The 20,743-nt window shown below is 45.4% G+C and overlaps 1 protein-coding gene across 4 annotated transcripts in view; it reads right to left on the bottom strand.

The window, feature by feature from the left end:
- Nucleotides 1-10,112: 10,112 nt before the first annotated feature.
- ALMS1 (ALMS1 centrosome and basal body associated protein) overlaps nt 10,113-20,743 on the bottom strand; it is a 147,212-nt gene continuing 136,581 nt past the window's right edge. For all 4 annotated transcript variants that reach the window (XM_054728593.1, XM_054728595.1, XM_054728596.1 and 1 more), the window contains 3 exons: nt 20,440-20,503; nt 11,428-11,527; nt 10,113-10,466 (listed from right to left, as the gene is read on the bottom strand). In XM_054728593.1, coding sequence (XP_054584568.1) covers nt 10,422-10,466; nt 11,428-11,527; nt 20,440-20,503 — 209 coding nt within the window. In that variant the 3' untranslated portion in view covers nt 10,113-10,421. The remainder of the gene's footprint in view (nt 10,467-11,427; nt 11,528-20,439; nt 20,504-20,743) is intronic.

The raw sequence follows: 20,743 nt of genomic DNA, 5'->3' as shown, positions 1-20,743 counted from the left end.
CTGGAGGCTGCCCTCTCCGGCCAACACCGCCCCTCGGCCAACACCGCCCCTCGGGGAATCTTCACCCAGTGGTGTGAAGCAGGGACAGGGACTTGCTGGGTTAGGGCAGTGGTTGGCAAACTGCAGCTCACGAGCCACATGTGGCTCTTTGGCCCCTTGAGTTTTTAGTAAAGGCCAGCTTAGGAGTACCCTAATCCTACCTAATAATAGAGTAATATGCAAATTGACCCTACCTTCGCAAGCCACGCCCACCAACCACGCCCACCAGGAAACCGTTGCGGGGACGTTGGGGTGTGGCGGAGCCCAAGGCCAGGAAAGCCTGGGGCGGAGGCTTTCCCGGCCTTGGGCACCAGCGGGGAGCCTGCACGGATCGCAGGCAACGACCAGGGGGCCGGCTCCTATGATCCGTAGCAGGGAGGCTGGGGTGCAGCAGAGCCAAGGCCGCCGCCCAGGGCCAAGCCCCGACCCTGAAAGAAGGCAGAAGGCGGTGGCCACAGCCAAGGCCTGGGTCCCCGGTGCCGGCAGAAAACTGGTGCAGGCAGCCAGGTGAATGAAGGTCTATTGCACGAATCTTCCTGCAAACGGGCTGCTAGTTAAGTTAATAACAATGTACCTACCTATATAGTTTAAGTTTAAAAAATTTGGCTCTCCAAAGAAATTTCAACCGTTGTACTGTTGACATTTGGCTCTGTTGGCTAATGAGTTTGCCGACCACTGGGTTAGGGATCTGTTGCCGGAAGAGCAGCCCAGCGAAGTAGGGAAGCGCCCATGGACAGAAGTGGAAACCCCCAGGGCTTGTGGGCCTAGGAAACAGGAGGCCAGAGCGCCCTGCTGGGGTGCTGGGATGGAGCCCTGAGGCTCCCAGAAGCCTGGGCTCAGGGCACCTGCGCTTGGCAGGAAGGCCAAACTCTGGCCGTGGGGCCTTCTGAGAGACAGGCGGGTGGGACAGAAGGGGTCTGTCGTCTGTTGGGTGCAACGTGGGGGTTCCCTTTCCTCCAGCCACTGAAGACACGAGTGGCTTCTGGTTGGAAGCAGCAAGAGGCAGCTGGTGCCTTGATGATGTTTGTAACCTGGAGACCTTTGGACCTGAACTGCCTGGTGAGACAGACAGGAGGGTGAGCAGGACACCAGCCCGCCACGCACACTCCTGTCTGGGAAGGTCACACTGCCACCCTTCTCTCCACCTGCTCTTCCAGGCAGCATGACCTTTCATGACCTTTATTTTCTCTCACATCTCCCACTCTTATTATTTTAGTCCTCTCTGGAGAATATGTTTTTTTATTGATTTTTAGAGAGAAAGAGAGACATTGATGCGAGAAACAAATATCAGTCGGCTGCCTCCTGTACACGCCCCAACAGGGGCTGGATCCAACAACCCAGGTATGAGCCCTGATGGGGAATGGAACCGGCCACTTTTAGGTGCACAGGACGACGCTCCAACCAACCGAGCTACCTGGCTGGGACATCGCATCACACACGTAAACGACCTCCTTCCCTTGTAAAGACGTAGTTAACTTTGTCCTCACTGTTGACAGATTGTAGTTTGCCTTTTGAATTGTTTTAGCCTAACCTGCCTTCTCTTAGGCTTCCGGATCTGGCATTTGTATCTTCCCCTTTTTTTGTTGTTGTTTTATCTTCCCTTTTTAAAAAGTTTAATTTATAAACTCTTAGTTTCATTATATATTTTAAAATTATTTTGTTACTTAAAAAAGTCATGCACTAAAACTTTTTTTCTTTTTTAGCTGAGAAATTGTGTTATATTAGTTTTAGGTGTACAGCATAGTGGACATTATATAAATTACAATGTGTCCCCCTGATATTTCAGGCACCCACCTGGCACCATACATAGTTATTTCAATGTTATTGACTATAGTCTCTATGCTGTACTTTATATCCCTGTGACTATTTTGTAACTACCAATTGGACTTTTTTTGAGGATATCTTTTCCGTTTATTTTTTTAAGAGAGTGTGGGAGGGAGGGAAAGAGAGAGCAGGGAGTGGGGGGGGGAGGGAGAGAGAGAGGGAAAGAGAAAGAGAGAGGGAAACATTAAGGTGAGAGAGATACATCAATTGTTGCCTCCCTCATGCGCCTAAGACCTGGGCTGGGATGGAACCTGCAAACCCAGGTACGTGCCCTTGGCTGAGTATTGAACCCAGGACCCTTTGGTGTGTGGGCCAATGCTCTAACCACTGAGCACACTGACTAGGGCACCAATTTGTACTTCCTTTTTTAATATATATTTTTATTGATTTCAGCAAGGAAGGGAGAGGGAGAGAGAGAGAAACATCAATGATGAGAGAGAATCACTGATCGGCTGCTTCCTGAATGCTCCACTGGGGATCCAGTCTGCAACCTGGACATGTGCCCTGACCAGGAATTGAACCATGACCTCCTGGCTCATGGGTCAACATTCCAACCACACCAGCCAGGCAATTTATCATATTTTTACAAGCCAGTTGTTTGTTCTTCTTTGAAGTTGCCTGCTCATGTATTTTGAGCCCATCTTCCTATAGACTGAGCCTTTTAAAAATTTTATTGATTTTTTACAGAGAGGAAGGGGATAGTTAGAAACAGCGATGAGAGTGAAACATCCATCGGCTGCCTCCTGCACACCCCCTACTGGGGATGTGCCCACAACCAAGGTACATGCCCTTGACTGGAATCGAACCCGGGACCCTTTAGTCCACAGCCGATGCTCTATCCACTGAGCAAAACCAGCTAGGGCTGCCTATTTTTTGATTAGATTATCTTCCTTTTGTTAAGTTGTATAAGTTTCCTGAAAATTTTGGAGATGAAACCCTTATCAGATATAACACTGGCAAATATGTTCTCCCATGCAGTGGGCTTTCTTATTGTTTTGTTGATTTTCTTTTGCTGTGTAGAAGCTTTTTATTTTGATGTAGTCCCATTTGTTTATTTTCTCCTTAGTTTCCATTGTCCTAGGAGCTGCATCAGTAAAGATATTACTATGACATATGTCTGATACATTGCTGCTTATGGATTCTTCTAAGATTTTTATGGTTTCCCATCTTCTGTTTAAGTCCTTTATCCATTCTGAGTTTATTTTTTGTGTATGGTGTAAGTTGGTGTTCTAGTTTCATTCTTTTTGGCATGTATTTGTCCAATTTTCCCAACACCATTTATTGAAGAGACTGTCTTGACTCCATTGTATGTTCTTGCCTCTTTTGTCAAATATTAATTGAGCATAATGGCTTGGGTCGATTTCTGGGTTCTCTGTACTGTTCCATTGGCCTATATGTCTGTTCTTGTGCCAGTACCAGGCAATTTTGAGAACAGTGGCTTTGTAATACAGCTTGAAATCTGGCATTGTGATCGCTACAACTTTGTTCTTTCTCAGGATTGCTGCAGCTATTTGGGGTCTTTTTTTATTCCAGATGAATTTTTGGAACGTTTGTTCTAGGTTTGTGAAATATGACATTGGTATTTTAATGGGGATTGCATTGAATCTATAGATTTCTTTGGGTAGTATGGACATTTTAATGATGTTGATTCTACTGACCCATGGACATGGTATATTATTCCATTTATTTATGTCTTACTCTATCTCTTTTTTTTAATGCCCTGTAGTTTTCTGAGTACAGATCTTTTACCTCCTTAGTTTATTCCTAGGTATCTTAATTTTTTTTGTTGTTGCAATGGTATTGGATTGTTTTTTCAGTTTCTCTTTCTGTGAGTTCATTATTGGTGTATAAAAAAGCCATAAATATCTGGGTGTTACTTTTGTATCCTGCTACACTGTCGAATTCATTTATTAAGTCTAGTAGTTTTTTGAAAAAAAGTTTTAAGTTCTTAGAGATACTCTCCTATTATTTATTTCTAATGTTTTCATGTTTTGCCTTTCACACTAAAGTCTTTAATTTTTAAAAAGTTTTAAATCTTTACCTAACATATATACTGTATATATAACACTAGAGGCCTGATGCATGAAGATTCGTGCAAGAATGGGCCTTCCTTCCCCTGGCTGCCGGAACCACCTTTGCTCGGGCCCGAAGCCGCCTTTTCACACTGCCCAGAGGCCTGGAGTGGCTGGGGCGGTGCAGAACACCTGCATTGTTGCCATGGTGACAACGCAAATGTCTCATCCTGCCCCCTTGGTGCCTGTGCATGCAAATTAGCCTGCCATCTTTGTTGGGTTAATTTGCATACTCACTCCTGATTGGCTGGTGGGTGTCACGAAGGTTCAGTCAATTTGCATCTTTCTCTTTTATTAGTGTGTGTGTGTGTGTGTGTGTGTGTATATATATATATGGCACAGTGCATGAAATTCGTGCACATTGAAAGGGAATTAGAGGAAATATTTTAATATTGCTATGTGCCCTTTCTTTATAATAGAAGTGTCTGGCTGGCCCCACTACCTTTGGGCGATACCACGATCCAGCTGGCCCCATCCCTGCCAAGCCCTGCCGGGTGGGGGATGCAGCCTTATGTCCCCCGGCCCTGGCGCAGGGGGCACAGCCTGAGGTCCCCTGACCCTGGCCCACACCACGCATCCTCACCCATCAATGCACCTTCCTGGTGACTGGTCATTTGGTCATTACGGATGAAAATAAAGTCATGCATTTAAGCATGCACATTCATTTTTAATGCCTGATTTGTCTACATTCTCTAAATTGCAAAATAAATAAGATCTTCAGACAGATAGCATCATAATGCCAAGTTCTTTATATAATGACATATACCAGTGGTTGGCAAACTGCGGCTCGAGAGCCACATGCGGCTCTTTGGCTCCTTGAGTTTTTAGCAAAGGCTAGGAGTACCCTAATTAAGTTAATAACAATGTACCTACCTATATAGTTTAAGTTTAAAAAATTTGGCTCTCAAAAGATATTTCAATCGTTGTACTGTTCATATTTGGCTCTGCTGACTAATGAGTTTGCCGGCTGACATATACCATTCTCTCCACTCAGTATGCTCCATTTGAATGGATTAAATGTATGTGACTCATATGAAAGGCACTGCTGCTTGTTCTTAATAGAGGAAGCATTAGCTCATTACCTAATGCCATAAAGTGGTCACATGCCATAAAGTGGTTTCAATGGCATGTATGGACTTGAAGAACAGAAGGGAAAATAACAAACCCCCCAAAAAACAATGTTTAATGCTGTGGATGGCAGAATTCTCCCCCTTCCCTTTGTTTTTTTCTGCTTTTTCCATGAACCTATTTGCGCTCTGCCTCAAAATCAACACAGAAGACAAAACCAGATGCTATAATCTGCATTTTATAGTGCCATTTGAGTACACAGAGGTTTTTCGATCTTTATTATTATTTTTAATCAATGCAGCTCAAACTTGCTCCCATCATTCCAGGAGCCAGGCCAACACCTTTGCTAGGTGCTGTCAGGCTTCAGGGCTGGGCGGGGAACACGCCAGGTGTTGCTGGAAATGAATTAGCTCTCCTCTCTACATAGCAGGAGTGTTTTCATTATAAAACGCCAAGCAGCAGCCGTTTTCCATTACCCCCATCCCCAGCCCTCCTCGCCCGGGGCGTAGGAAGGGGCTGGGAGGATATTTACTCTCGGCTCCGTGATTTCTCTCATTTAACTGAGCCCAGTGGCAGCTGCTTCTCTGAGCACAACGCCAGCCGGCTCGGGGGTAGCCGCACCCGGAAGGCAAGCGGCAGAGCTGACCAGGGGCTTTGACCAAGCCTGAGCCCGTGGGTCACAGCAATCTCGGCAGGTGGGCTGCTCCCGAAGACTCTAGGCCCCTCCCAGCTCTGCACCCCAGCTCCCTGCTCTCCCCCTTTCACCCACAGGTGCCACCGGCGTGGTGTGCCCCAAGGCTCGATGTGCAGATGCCAGGGTTGCAGGTTGATGTCGCTCCGCCTCCTCCTGACACTGTGAGCCACTCGGTCTTGGTCTTTGGTCAGTGCTGAGGTTTTCTGGACTCTCTGGGCCAGGGACAGCCAGGACCTTTGCCTCTGACCAACACTGTGCCTGCAGCCTGCCTGGGGTACCCCCAGCCCCGGGAAAGTGTGGGGACATGGCCAGCCTGGGTGAGGGGCTGTGCAAGGGGGGGGGGGGGAGGCGGGGACTTGGCTACCCGCCCTACCCTCAATTGGGGTGGGAGAGGCTGGTCAAGGGTGGGGCCGGGGAGGGGCTGGGCAGCCATCTTGTGACAGCATGAGGGTCAATTTGCATGTTGCCTCTTTATTATATAGAATATGTATACCTATTTTAAAGGGTCAGAATTCTGTGGATTTGTGCTGGGAAAGAGTAGTCCTTACACTTCCCCTTGTGCACTCACTTCCACCTCTTCAATGGGCTTGTGTGGCTCCTTCTTGATTGTCTGGTTTTGCCACCAGGAGGTTGACGCCATGTCTCCACCACGCATGTGCACCCTTCCTGTTCCCCAGCTTCTCAAAGGGGTTAGGTCACCGTTTGGGGTACATCAATATTCTGTGTTTAAGCTAAGCTACATGGCAAAACATTATCCTCTCACAGATTTTTTTGTCTTCTTTTTTCTTGGAACTTTTAATGAACTCTCACTGGTTGTTTATTTTTCTATTTATTTAACTTATTCAATCCTAAACTCTATCAGATGTTTCTGTAACACCCAGGTGCTTCATGTAACCGACCAATCAGATCCCCCTGAAGTCTTTCCCACAGCCTTAGCCTGCAATCTGGACTGACCACACTGTGTGCAGTTGACAAATCCATACTGAGTTAACCTGTGGCCACAGTGTGCAAGGCCCTAGCAAAAAAAAGCGAACAAGAGTCATAATTCGTGCCCTCATGGAGCTTACTATCTAATGGTAGATTCAGGAAACGTTTTTGTTCCTATTTTCTGGGTCTGGAATTGACGCCCGTTTTTCGTTAAGATGGCACCAGGTGTGTCTCCTGAGGGCTGCTTCCTAGTCACCTCCCTGGCCAAGCGGACAGTGGGAACTATATGAACATTTGCCCACTTTTCCTCAGCTGGGCCCCATCTCGTGAAATGAAGTTGGCGTCGGCAGTTTTTTTTAGGCCAGCCCCATTTGCCCCATGGTTAGTTGAGGTTTTGGGCTTAGATTCTGATGTCGGGCTGTCTTGTGTGGGGGGCAATGATGAGGTTGGGTGAACACTGTGCAGAGAATGGGTCAGGGATTCTAGAAATGTGTGAATCTGGCCATGCCTCTTTGAGGACATGCTGGACCCAAACCCCAGGCAGAAGTCTAGAAAGCTGGGATGACCTCTGAAGGGCCCTATTTTCTCCAAGTCCAGAACAGAGCCTCAGATTTTACCTGTGCAACAAGACCACCCAGAGCAGTGGTCGGCAAACTCATTAGCCAACAGAGCCAAATATCAACAGTACAACGATTGAAATTTCTTTTGAGAGCCAAATTTTTAAAACTTAAACTATATAGGTGGGTGCATTGTTATTAACTTAATTAGGGTACTCCTAAGCTGGCCTTTGCTAAAAACTCAAGGGCCAAAGAGCTGCCTGTGGCTCATGAGCTGCAGTTTGCCGACCACTGACCCAGAGTAATGGTACCTGCAAGAGGAAACAGAGAACAAGGAGGAAAAAAAGGAAAGGAAGAGATAATTTACTTCAAAGTCTAAGGATGGGTTGGCTTGAGTTGCTGGGTGCTTTGGGGCCAACTACGGCTCCCTGAAAGGCAGGAGAGGAGCAGATAGGAATAGAGTTGTAGACCAAGAAAATGAACAGCCCACATCTATGCATCTTATGACTGTAATCCCCTTAACATGTAGCCCAATCAGACTTGGAAAATAACCCAGCGTTGGGGAAAGTTGAGTTTCCTTAGATCAGGATCTTCATTTTGGGGAGTTGTGGGGGAGGGAAAGCTGTGAGATGACCCAAGAGTGCCCCCTAAAGGCCAATAGTTAGTGTTGCTATTATTCAGCCCAGACCTCCACCCAACCAGGATTCATGAGTATTTAGTGAGAAATTGGGAAAGGGCTACAAGCAAGGGTTTACAGCCAGTCAAAATAAAACAAACATTGTAAGTTAAAATCACCCAGCTCCAAAGCAGGTAAAGATGAGACATCAAAGATTCAGCTTGGCCTAGCTTTCTTTTTTTTTTAAATTAATCTATTTTTATTGGTTTCAGAGAGGAAGGGAGAGGAAGAGAGAAACATCGATGAGAATCATTGATTGGCTGCCTCTTGCGAGATCCCCAGCTGGGAATCGAATCGTGATCTCCTAGGTCCACATTCAACCAGTGAGCCACCACGGCCGGGGCCGGGGTTGGCTTAGCTCTCTCACTACTGGCCAGCACCATCATTTGGGACACAAAATGCTTTGTGACTTATAGTTAAAACACTGCCTTCTCCATACACTCCCTCAGCCCACAGTGCATGTGCTGATGGTCACTGGAGGCCTTTGTCTGGGGTGGGTGGACAGAAACAGAAGCTGCCCTCAGGGAAGAGGAGTGGCCAAGAAGGCTGGAGCCGAACCTCCTAGAAAAAAGAGGGCAGTGAATTCTCAGATTAGGTGTGAATTAGATCCAGGATGAAGAAATCAAAGAGTGAATCCCCAAGATCAGAACCAGGCGCCAGGGCCTGGGCTTTTTCATCTGTGCAAGAACAAAAAACAAAACAAGACCCTGGTGGAGATGGTGGAGAGTGGGACAGAGCAGTTTCATGGCCACAGGAGTGACAGCAGAGGTGGTGACTTTGTGGCTTTTGCCAGGTGCTCAGCGAACCGATGTGGGCAGAGTGGGAAAACTATCCTGAGCTCTGGGGCAGAAGAGATTTTGATGCCAATGCTTAGATTCAGCAAGCAGCACTCAGCCAAGGAAAAGGCATTGTGAGAACTCTCAGCATCCCTCTCCCAGGCTGTGCTTTTTGCTCCCTAATTCTGTGCCTGGGGCTGGGGCAAATTATAGTGTGAAAGCAAGTCTGTATATTTGCTGTTTAAATGAATCTTCCCCAGGGCACCCCCCAGGGATATTCTGGCTGGGCTAGGAGGAGGAGCAGGCTGCCACCTGTGGCTCCCCAGACCCTGACCCTATTAGTAAATGTCTGGGAAGGTAGGTGCCTGGCGGAACCGCCAGGTGAAGAGAATCACATCACACTCATCGTCCCAAGAGGACTCCATCCTGCCTGTGTCCCTGCAGACCCAAGTTTCCAGACAATGATCACTTTCTGTCTGTATTCTAATAACTTGCCACATGTAAATAGCCACAGCATCTGACAACCAAAAGGGGCATACACACATTAATGCTCTCATTTTACAGGTAAACTGGCCCAAAGTGGTTCATTACCCTCACAGCATGACAGGGAAGAGCCAGGTAGTTCCCACACTCGCACCGCACCATCGAAGGCTTCCTTCTTCACAGCCTCCTTCTAGGTTAGGCAGGGAGTGGGGTGGCACCACTTGAAAGCTCTGAGCAGTGCTTGGTGGCAGGGCCTGCTCTTTGCCACAGCCTCTCAGGAGGCACCTGGCCCCTACGGCCCTGCTGGAGCTTCGCTGAACTTAGAATAAGGCTGCTGAGCATCTTCCCTGGCTCAACTTTGGGCCTTAGCTTTAATTCCAGGTCACAAGATTAAGTGCTTTATGTGCATTATCTCTCTCTCTCTCTCTCTCTCTCTCTCTCTCTCTCTCTCACTCACACACACACACACACACACACACACACACACACACACACACATATATATATATATACATATAATTTTTTTTTCATTATCACATATATTAACTCCTGCTTTTCAGAAGCGGTTTTCCAGATTATGAACACTGGTTCCATGTGAGACGATAAATGCTCTGAGGCTTTAATCCTGCAAACAGGGGGTGGGTAAAGGAAAATTCACCAAAGGTTAGTGGCCTTTCTTCCCGGCCTACAGTTCCCAGGGCAGCTGGGATGAAACTAAGGGGAGTTCTAGACCTGAGATGCCTATGTCTGCTGGGAGTCTCTGGGTATGCCCGGTGGTACAGACACCCTCTCCACAAAGCCCATGATAGGGCTCTTGGCCTGTCACCCGTGTTTCTAGAGAAAGGCCACATTCCAGCCTCTCAGCCCATTTCCCTTGACTGACCGTTTTAGATTGTGGCTCCCCATGCACTTCAGGGGAGACATGGCACAGCTCCAGATGGGAAAGAAATGACCCTCTGTGGCTTGTTTTATGCAGTCAATAAGAATATTAAAAAAAAAGAAAAAGAACTTATTTATTTTCTAAAAGCATAAAAACACAAACAAAAAGGGACTAACTCTTATCTAGAATAAAAAATAAAGATGTTATAACAAACACCCCTGTGGGCCAGGCCACTGTAAAGAAAGTACTGTTCCCAAACCCTTAATAACCTTACCACTCTGCCCCGCACTCTTTAGAAGGTTACTACTTCGAAATTACACATGGACAAAGAGTTTGTTTTATTGAACCAGACTCAAAAAGTAAGGGTTATGCTTCTTCAGGTTGATAAAATAAAATTCCACGGCTCTGAAGAAAATAATCTTATGTCAGTCCCAGGGAACTTTTCTCCCCAAGAGTTGATTGGTCACTTTCTGTGGAAGAAAAGACAGGCAGGAAAGAAGTCAGCAACCCTTATGACCAGGCAGACAGGCACTCCTTCCCTCGGACATGGCACTGAAGACCAGTGGGGTTCTGACCAAACTTTATTTACCTTCCCCAGCGACAGAAACTATGGTAATTATATGAAAAATACTTCCTGGAGTGTTTAGGAAAGATCATCTATAATCAATACCTATTATTTCTGTACAGATGCAGACACTCTACAATCCTGATAGACTAATCCTTCCATCAGTTCGCAAACACACAAGCACAGTGAGAGCCTGTGCAGGGCCTGGGGCCGCCATACTTGAGCAGGCCCAGCCCCAACTCTGGGATGTGCTCCACATCGGTCTGGGATGAATGCGTCTTTTGTTTTCTGACTTTCAGCGTCCTCTGGGGTGAAGGAAGGGGGTTGGGAAGGAAACCCGGACAGTGAAGGATGTGGGCCTTTCGGCACTGTAGCCCATTTCATTTCTCAAGGAATAAATTGCTACAAGGGCCCTTGCCTGTGAGGTTCTGGGGCCCACAGCACCACTGATTCCACGGGAGCGATGGGCAGGACATGGTGCCGGCGTCGAGGCTCTGGCAACTCGTAAGCTACACGCAGACGTTTTCCAGCTTTTTAAAAAATCCTAAGGGTATAAAACTACCATCTGGGACGTTGGAATAAAAACACAATTCTACTGGACTTGACCGTTTCTACCATAACATACATCTAAACTGCCCCCTAAAGATGAAATTTGGTTTCCTTCCAAATGTATGCCTGGTTTGTTTTTTTATTTTTAGATTTGAAATCTAGTCATAGGTGCCTTTATCTTCCAATTTCAGCAGTGGTACAATGCATCAAGAGCTTAAGTTCACTCCCCAAATGCAGTTAATTCCAACAGGTCAGATGTGTTTCACTGTTTCTCTTCCTTGATAAACCTGACCAATCCCGCTCTGGGACTGACTGACCTTTTTATACAGCTGGGCTCGCAACCGGTACGACTTATATTCCAATCTCCTCCTTTCCTCTTCTCTCTTTTTCTGTACTTCTGGAAGCTGCTCATAAATCCTTAGGAAAGACAGAAAGCAGTGAGGTTACCAGGCCATAGAGGCACATGATGTCTTCTCACCAATCTCCCTACACTCTACCCTCTCAAGGCGTCCAGTCCCTCAGATAGGCCTGGCCCGTAATGTGCCCTGCTTCCTGTTAGACACTTGAACACAAAGAACTCTGGCCTGTGGTGTTTATGATCTGGAAGGGGAGACAGATAAAGAAAAATACATTAGCCCGGCCAACATGGCCCAGTGGTTGAGCGTTGACCTATGAACCAGGAGGTCAGGGTTCAATTCTTGGTCAGGGCACATGCCCGGGTTGCAGGCTCAATCCCCAGTGGGGGGCAGCCTAAACATAAGGGAAATGATGGGGGGAAAGTACAATAATGGTCACATCTCCAAAAGGCAACACAATATTATGGGAAAAGAAGAAACTTATTCTGAGTGAAGTAGGTCAGGGAGGGCCAAAGAAGACATTAAGCTTGTCGGTCTTGAAAAAACAGGAGCAGAAAGGGGATGGGAGGAGAAGGGAGCACTGGTAAGTCAAAGCTGCAAGAGTGTGGGGAGCAGGTGGGAAGCAATGGGGAGGGCAGGTGGGCTATGGAGGGCCTCACAGCACTGTGCAAGCTTGGGCTCTGTCCTAGCAGAGATGGGGTGTCACTGACTTTAAGTAGGGAGGAATATGTTCAAACATGCACTTGATAAATATACTCTAATTGGAAATAATCTAAATTTCTAATAAAAAACAGCTACACAGATTATGGAATATAATGGAATTATTACAAAGCATAAAAAAGGAACAAGTATACACTGTAAAAGTCACTGTTTATTAAATATACAATGAAATATCACCTCACACCTGTTAGAATGGCTATTATTAAAAAAACAACGGAGCGATAACAAATGCTGGTGAGGATGCAGAGAAAAGGGAACCCTTGTGCACTGTCAGTGGAAATGTAGATTGGTGCAGCTACTACGGAAAACAGTATGGAGGTTCCTCAGAAAAGTACACACAGAACTACCATATGATCTAGCAATAACATTTCTGGGTGTTTATCCAAAGGAGATGAAATCACAATCTCAAAGAGATAGCTGCACCATCATATTCATTGCAGCATTATTTACAGTAGTGAAGACATGGAAACAACCTAAGTATCCATCAATGGATAAATGAATAAATAAAACATGACATATATGAGGAGAAACCAAGATGGCTGCATAGGTAAACACCTGAACTGCTGCCTCGCACAACAATTTCAAAACTACAACTAAAAGACAAAAGGGACATCATCCAGAACCACAGGAAGGCTGGCTGAGTGGAAATTCTACAACTAGAAGGAAATAGAAAAGCACACGGAGACTCACAGGAGCTGCGGAAGGCAGAGGTACAGAGGCACGCGTGCAGAGAGGGCTGGCAACTGAGTACACGGCTGGCTTTCTCAAGCGGGAGGGAGACAAAAGCTCCTGACAGCTCTGAACTCCAATTCCGGGTGAGACTCTGGAGACCCAGACTAATACAGGGAGAAACTGGACTGTCTGGCAGTGAGTGAAACTCGAGGGCGGCTTTCTCTCAGAGTTGCTTGCAGCGATTACTGTGGGTCGCTGAGACCCAGGGACCTCTTAGGGCAGGTGATGGGAAGCCATTGCTGTTTGCTCCGCCCTGAGACTCCACACCACCCCATCCAAGCTGTGTGCAGAGGCTTTTGCATATGAATGGCTTGGTCCTTTGAATTCTAAACTTACCTAACAAATTGCAGCTGAGTCAGTGAGACCCAGAACATCCAAAAGAAGGCCCAAGGCCCCACAGCAGCTTGAATTGCTTCACAGCTGGGCCTCATATGGACACCTCCAAAACCCAAACAAAGAAGAGGAATCTGCAGATCTCTCTGTAGCTCCTGCTGGGTGGCCTCAGGCAGAGGCTAAATTAGCACCTTCTTGGAGATCCAAGAGCCAGTGTACCCAGGGGTCAGAGTAGGACCATCCAGATTACAACTCCTCAGACCCATAAGGGACACACTCAGGGGCAGACTCAGTGAATATCAAAGCCCCACTGAAGCAAGTCTTGTCTCATAGGGTGTCTCCAGCACAGAAGTTCTCCCAGCGTAGACACAGCTGATCCTCACAGCCAATTGGCCTGGAGGTCAATTCCTCCCAGTGATACCAACAACAATCAAGGCTTAACTACAACAAGACTGTGCACACAGTCCAAAAAGGGGTGCACCAAGAGTGTCCACCTCAGGTAACTGGGGAGGCTGAGCCACTGGGCCATATAGGACACCTAGCACACAAAGCCACTCTATCAACTCAGGGAAGCAGCCTAAATGTGAAGACAAAGAAACAGGTCACAAATGAAAGAAATGGAGGAAAGCAAACGACTGGATATAGAGTTCAAAACCACTGTTATACGATTATTCAAGAATTTTCTAGAAAAGGCCGATAAATTTAGCAAAACCCTTGAGGATATGAAAAAGACCAACTAGAAATTAAGCATACACTGACTGAAATAAAAATATATAGAGATCCAACAGCAGACTAGAGGATTGCAAGAATCAAATCAAAGATTTGAAATACAAAGAAGCAAAAAACACTCAATTGGAAAAGGAAAAGAAAAAAGAATCCAATAATATGAAGATAGTGTAAGGAGCCTCTGGGACAACTTTAAGCATACCAACATCCGAATTATGTGAGTGCCAGAAGAAGAGAGAGAGCAAGATACTGAAAACCTATTTGAAGAAATAATGACAGAAAACTTCCCCCACCTGGTAAAAGAAATAGACTTACAAGTCCAGGAGGCACACAGAACCCCAAACAAAAGAATTCCAAAGAGGACCAAACCAAGACACATAATAATTAAAATGCCAAGAGCAAAAGACAAAGAAAGAATATTAAGAGCAGCAAGAGAAAAACAGTTACCTACAAGGGAGCACTCATACGACTGTCAGCTGATTTCTCAACAGAAACTATGCAGGCCAGACAGGAGTGGCAAGAAATATCCAAAGTGATGAATAGCAAGAACCTACAACCAAGATTACTCTACCCAGCAAAGCTATCATTCAGAATTGAAGGTCAGATAAAGAGCTTCACAGATAAGAAAAAGCTAAAGGAGTTCATCACCGACAAACCAGTATTATATGAAATGTTGAAAGGTATTCTTTAAGAAGAGGAAGAAGAAAAAGGTAAAGATAAAAATTATGAACAACAAATACATATCTATCAACAAGTGAATCTAAAAATCAAGTGAATAAAAAATCTGATGAACAGAATAAACTGGTGAATATAATAGAATCAGTGGCATAGAAAGGGAGTGGACTGACAATTCTCAGGGGGAAAGGGGTATGGGAGTGTGGGAAAAGACTGGACAAAAATCGTACACCTGTGGATGAGGACAGTGGGAGTGGGGTAAGGGCAGAGAGTGGCGTGGGAACTGGGTGGAGGGGAGCTATGGGGGCGGGCGGGGGAGAGGAACAATTGTAATAATCTAAACAATAAAGATTTATTAAAAATAAAAGTAAAAGAAATGACATATATGTATATAAAATCACACACATATTTATAAAAATATATAATGGGATATTATTCAGCCAAAAAAGTAATTCTTCCATTTGCAACAGCATGAATGGCCCTTGAGAGCAATATGCTAAGTTAAATAAGTCAGAAACTGTGTGATCTCACTTATGTGTGGAATCTAAAAACAACAGACTCAGAAATAGAGAACACACTCAGGGGGCAGATGGATGGGACAATGGGGAGATGTTGGTCAAAGGGCACAAACTTCCAGATATAAAATGAAAAAGTTCCCGGGACCTATGTATAGCAAAGTTACATAGGTCTAGTTAACAATACTGTACTGTATACTTGAGAGCTGTTATGAGAGTAGAGCTTTAATATTCTCAGCATAACAACAACAACAACAAAATGGTAATTATGTTAACTAATCTTATTATGGTAACATTTTTATTTTATTTTATTTTTTAAATATATTTTATTGATTTTTTACAGAGAGGAAGAGAGAGGGATAGAGAGTTAGAAACATCGATGAGAGAGAAACATCGATCAGCCGCCTCCTGCACAACCCCCCACTGGGGATGTGCCCACAACCAAGGCACATGCCCTTGACCGGAATCGAACCCGGGACCCCCCAGTCCACAGGCCGACGCTCTATCCACTGAGCCAAACCGGTTTCGGCAATGGTAACATTTTTATATATGTGTGTGTCAAAACATCACATTATGCACCTTAAACTTTCACAGTGTTTTAGGTCAATTAAATATCAGTAAAGCTGGAAAAAAAAAAAAAAAAAAGATCATTTTAGAGAAGGGATAACAAAGGCCACTGAAAAAGAAGAACATGTGATATGAAGGCAAATTCTGCTTTGACCAGGAAAGGCTGTATTCCAGGGCTGGAAATCTGGGAACCAGTCTAATCAGGATAGTCAGAAATTACATTGTGTGAATGGTTTCTTGAGAGCAATTATTACATACTAGTGGCCCGGTGCATGAAATTCGTGCACGGGGTGGGAGGGGGGAAGCGTGTCCCTCAGCTCGGCCTGCACCCTCTCCAATCTGGGATCCCTTAAAGGATGTCCTATTGCCAGTTTATAGGGAACGGGCCTAAACCGGCAGTCAGACAACCCTCTCGCAATCCAGGACTGCTGGCTCCTAACCGATCACCTGCCTGCCTGCCTGACTGCCCCTAACCACTCTGCCTGCTGGCCTGTTTGCCCCAAACTGCACCCCCTGCTGGCCTGCTTGCCCCCAACTTCCCTCCCCACTGGCCTGCTCACCCCCAACTGCCCCCCTGCTGGCCTGCTCACTCCAAACTGCCCCCCCCCCCGCTGTCCTGATCACCCCCAACTGACCCCCACTGATGGCCTTCCCACCCCCAACTGGCCCCCCTGCTGGTCTCCACACCCCCAACTGCCCCCCCCCCCCCCGGTCTGATCACCCACAACTTCCCTTCCCTCTTGGCCTCTAACCACCTCTACCTCGGCCCCGCCACCATGGCTTTGTCCGAAGAATGTCTGGAAGGTCTCCCAGTCTAATTAGAATATTACCCTTTTATTAGTATAGATAGAGGCCTGGTGCACAGGTGAGGGCTGGCTGGTTTGCCCTGAAGGGTGTCCTGGATCAGGGTGGGGGTTCCCTTGGGGTGTGGGGTGGCCTGGGCGAGGGGCCTGTGGTGGTTTGCAGGCTGGCCATGCCCCCATGGGGTGAGGGTCTCCGCTGAGGGGTGTGGCCAGCCTGGGTGAGGGGCTGAGGGCTGTTTTCAGGATGGCCACACCTCCTTCAGGGTGGGGGGTCCCTGTTGGGGTGCCTGGCCAGCCTGGGTGAGGGGCTGAGGGCTGTTTTCAGGCTGGCCACACTCCCTTCAGGGTGGGGGGTCCCTGTTGGGGTGCCTGGCCAGCCTGGGTAAGGGGCTGAGGGCCGTTTTCAGGCTGGCCATGCCCCTCAGTGACCCAGGCTCCCAGCCCTCTCCTTTTTTCCCCCCTCCAGCCACTCCTTGAGCAGAGGCCAGGGCGGGCAGGAAGTTTGGCTTCCTCTGTCGCCAGGGGCAACCCAAGCCTCCTGCTCGCTTCAGCTCCGTGGCTGCTGCCATCTTTGTTGGGTTAATTTTCGTACTTGCTCCTGACTGGCTGGTGGGTGTAGTGGAGGGACAGTCAATTTGCATGTTTTCCTTTTATTAGTGTAGATTATTGTAGACAAAGACACTGCACATTATTGGCACTGTATGTCCCATCTGCTCAATTATCTTTCATCTCTGGTACCTGGTCCAGTGCCCAGCACACACATCAATAAGTTCTACATGCATTATTAAGTTAGTGAAATGACTTCACTTAAAGGCATATTGGAAGAAATCAGTCAAGTTCTCTCTTCTCCAAATCCTTCCTTCTCACCAGAAACCTTTAAAAAATCTTTGGGAGAAGTAGACGATGAGAGAAGAAGATAAGTAACAGGGACCAGAGATCCGAATCTCCCACAGGATACGACTGAAGGAGGACTGAAGGGGAGCCCAATGCCGGGCTCTCGCCTTGCTCAGGTTCTGACCTGCTGGGCTACTTCTCTCTCGGTTGCAGTTTCTTAACAATGAAGGGTGGACTTGATGCTTTTTAAGATCACATTCAATTCTGATTCTCAGAAGGAAGTAGATGGTTTCCTTGTAAAGGGGCCATAGCAGAAATAAAACTGAATAGAAGCACTCCAAAGAAAATGTGTCCATTTAAAACCTGAGTCTCTTCCCAGAGATGGGTACTCAGTGCACTTGTACAACTGCCTGTGTTTATGTTCTGAAGCACCGACACCTTACAGAAGATGCTTCTAATCCATTAGGCCAGCTTCACAGTCCCTTACAGAAGGGCTCCCCTTTCTGAGGCGAGTGTAAGTAGCTGCCACACTATGAGCACTGTAATTTCCCCTAATTAAATTTTGTGACAGAATAAAGCAATGGTTTTCAAATTTTTTGGACAAGGACCCCTTTATACTCTTAAAGCTTGAGGCCAATTTTGGTCAATGTGAATTTTATCTACTGAGATCTACTGTATTAGAAATTAAAACTAAACATTTTAAAAGTATTTATTTATTTTTGATCCTCACCTGAGCATATTTTTCCATTGATTTTTAGAGAGTGGAAGACAGTGGAAGACAGAGGGAAAGACAGAAATATCGATGTGAGAGAAACACATCGATTGGTTGCCTCCTGCACAAGCCCCGACCAGGGCCCAGTCCAGGGAGGAGCCTGCAACCGAGGTATGTGCCCTTGACTAGAAAGGAACCCGGGACTCCTCAGGCTGACACTCTATCCACTGAGTCAAACCAGCTAGGGCAAAAGTACTTACTTCTTAATTCACTTAAAAATAAAAATAATAAACCTGTTGCATGCTAACACGTTTTCCAAAACTAAAATGTTTAGTAAGAGTGGTACTGTTTTACATATTTTGTAAATCTATATTTTATAAATATTTAATGTCTGATTTAATAAAAGACAGCTAGATTTTTACATCTGCTTCTGTATTACATTTGTTGTAATATACTGTTCTAGTTAAAAGATAAGTTTTTAAAAATCCAGTTGGACAAGAGAGAAGTATTTTAATATTTTCAGATAATTGCTGATTTTCTTGATATTGCACCAAAACTTGACAAGTGGTAGTTTCTTAAAAAGTAGTTGCAATGTGGAATCTAAAACCATATCAATGAACTTTTGTACTCTCATATAAATAGAGGTCACCAGTCCATCTTGCACTTTGAATGTATCGTCTATCCATGCCTGATTTTGTAACATAATGCCACAGTCATTGGGAGAATACTGGCCCAGTGACTTATGGAGGTCTTCCAAATACTGACATATTTATTTATACAGCAACAACGTACTTGTTAATATCATTGCCGACATCATCAGAAAAGTCTCAGTACTGGGAGGTAGTCAACCATATAGCGGTAGACCAAGTTTTCTAGAATTTGATTCTTTGCTTGAAAGCTCAAATATTCTCTTTGGCAGTAAATACTGTCAGCTGTTTTCCTTGTAGTGACAGACCCACTTCTTCATTTTCAAGAAAAAGTCTGTCATAGGCTCAAGTTGGAATAATCAGCTTATCTACCATTTTTCAAGTAAAGGCTGTGTTCTACTTCAGCTCGCTCCACAAACCTTGGTGTAAGTGCTCTTCCTTGAACCAGCCGTTGGTCTTGCATGCAGCAAGTGCTCTGCATGTACTTCCCTTACACTGCTGGCATGTGGCTGTAAAGAATACAAAGCTTTCTGCCCTGGCCAGTTTTGCTCAGGGGTTAGAGTGTCAGCTGGCACCTACCTTTGCTGCAGATTTGATCTTGATCCCTGGCCCTGGTTGGGGAAAGTGCAGTAGGAAACCAATTGATGTGATTCACATCGATATTTCTCTCTTTCCACCCCCCCATTTCCCTTCTACTCTATAGATATCAATGGAAAAAATATCCTTGGGTGAGGATTAAAAAAAAAAAAAGAAAGAAAAGAATACAAAACCTTCTAGACCAGCAGTCTCAAATAGTGTTAAGGTACCAGTAGTTTTATTCCTTCCCCATTACTTTTGCATCATCAGTGCAAATGTCAACACACTGAAAAAGGCAATAACATTCTAGTAGTCTTTTGAGATTCATTTTGACCTGGAAAATCCCCTGAAAGGATCTCAGCAACTTCCAGAGGTCTACAACCACATTTTAAGAACTCCATGATTAAAGCTTCCCTTTGAAGTAACTATAAGGAAAGGGTTTACTAAATGGAGAGTAAAAACATAATTTCGGGAGGAATGCTTTAAGCATCTAAGATAAACTGTTTTCAAGCATTCTGCTGGCTAAAAAACTTCTTATTTAAGGAGGTAGCTAATGAACCCCTAAATGGTAACTCTTAATTCAGTTATTCCATGGCATTCTCATGATCAATATATGCATATCTCTAATGAATGCTAATGCACACAATGGCACAAAATTAAAAAAGTATATAAAGGCAAAAAATTAGTCTTTCTCCTACCCAGTCACTCAGTTCTTTTTCCTAAAGGCAACCACTATAACCAGTTTTTTGTGTATACTCCCAGAGATATCCTATGCATACAAAGCATTCGCCTCTATAGAAGCACAAATACTTATTTTTAAAGACTACAAATAGTGGCAGTGTACACGTGCTTCTGAAACCTGACTTTTTCTCAAGCTTAACAATGTGTATTGGACAGTAGTACTCCATTATTTCTCACTGTATTGAAGAGACTTCTAGAAACAGGATAGCCTAGAATAGATAAAAGGTAAGGCCCCAAATAAATACTTATTTCAAAATACTCTATATTTAGATTTCTAATAAGGATGAGTTTTAACTTGAGCAGAATGCCTTTTTTCAGGGCAAGCCAGAGCTCTTGAGTACTCGCTGGCCTGATTTGTATTTTTCTAATTACTCTTATTCTTTTGGCCTTACCGTTTAGACCTCTGAATCATTTCCTTCTTTCCAACAGGCCTATACTTCTGGGCAGCCAGGAAACCTAAGCAAGAGAAAAAGGGGTTTACAGTGAATAGTGACATAACAAGGAAGGGTGTGGTGTGCAAGAGCTGTGTGACAGAGTTGCTAGGACTTTGAGGTCCTACTGTGAGCTGACAGTGCTAGGTGGTCACGAACGGCGAAGGCCAAGGCCAGGGTTAAACTATGACTGTGACAGCAGCCTAAGTCTCCTGAAGGCATAACACTGTGGCACAGACTAGACTACGAATTGATAACTGCCCCG

The sequence above is a fragment of the Eptesicus fuscus genome, chromosome 16 (assembly GCF_027574615.1).
Source record: "Eptesicus fuscus isolate TK198812 chromosome 16, DD_ASM_mEF_20220401, whole genome shotgun sequence".
NCBI lineage: Eukaryota > Metazoa > Chordata > Mammalia > Chiroptera > Vespertilionidae > Eptesicus > Eptesicus fuscus.
Note: the sequence above shows the minus strand (reverse complement) of the source record. Positions and strands in the feature narration are given on the sequence as shown.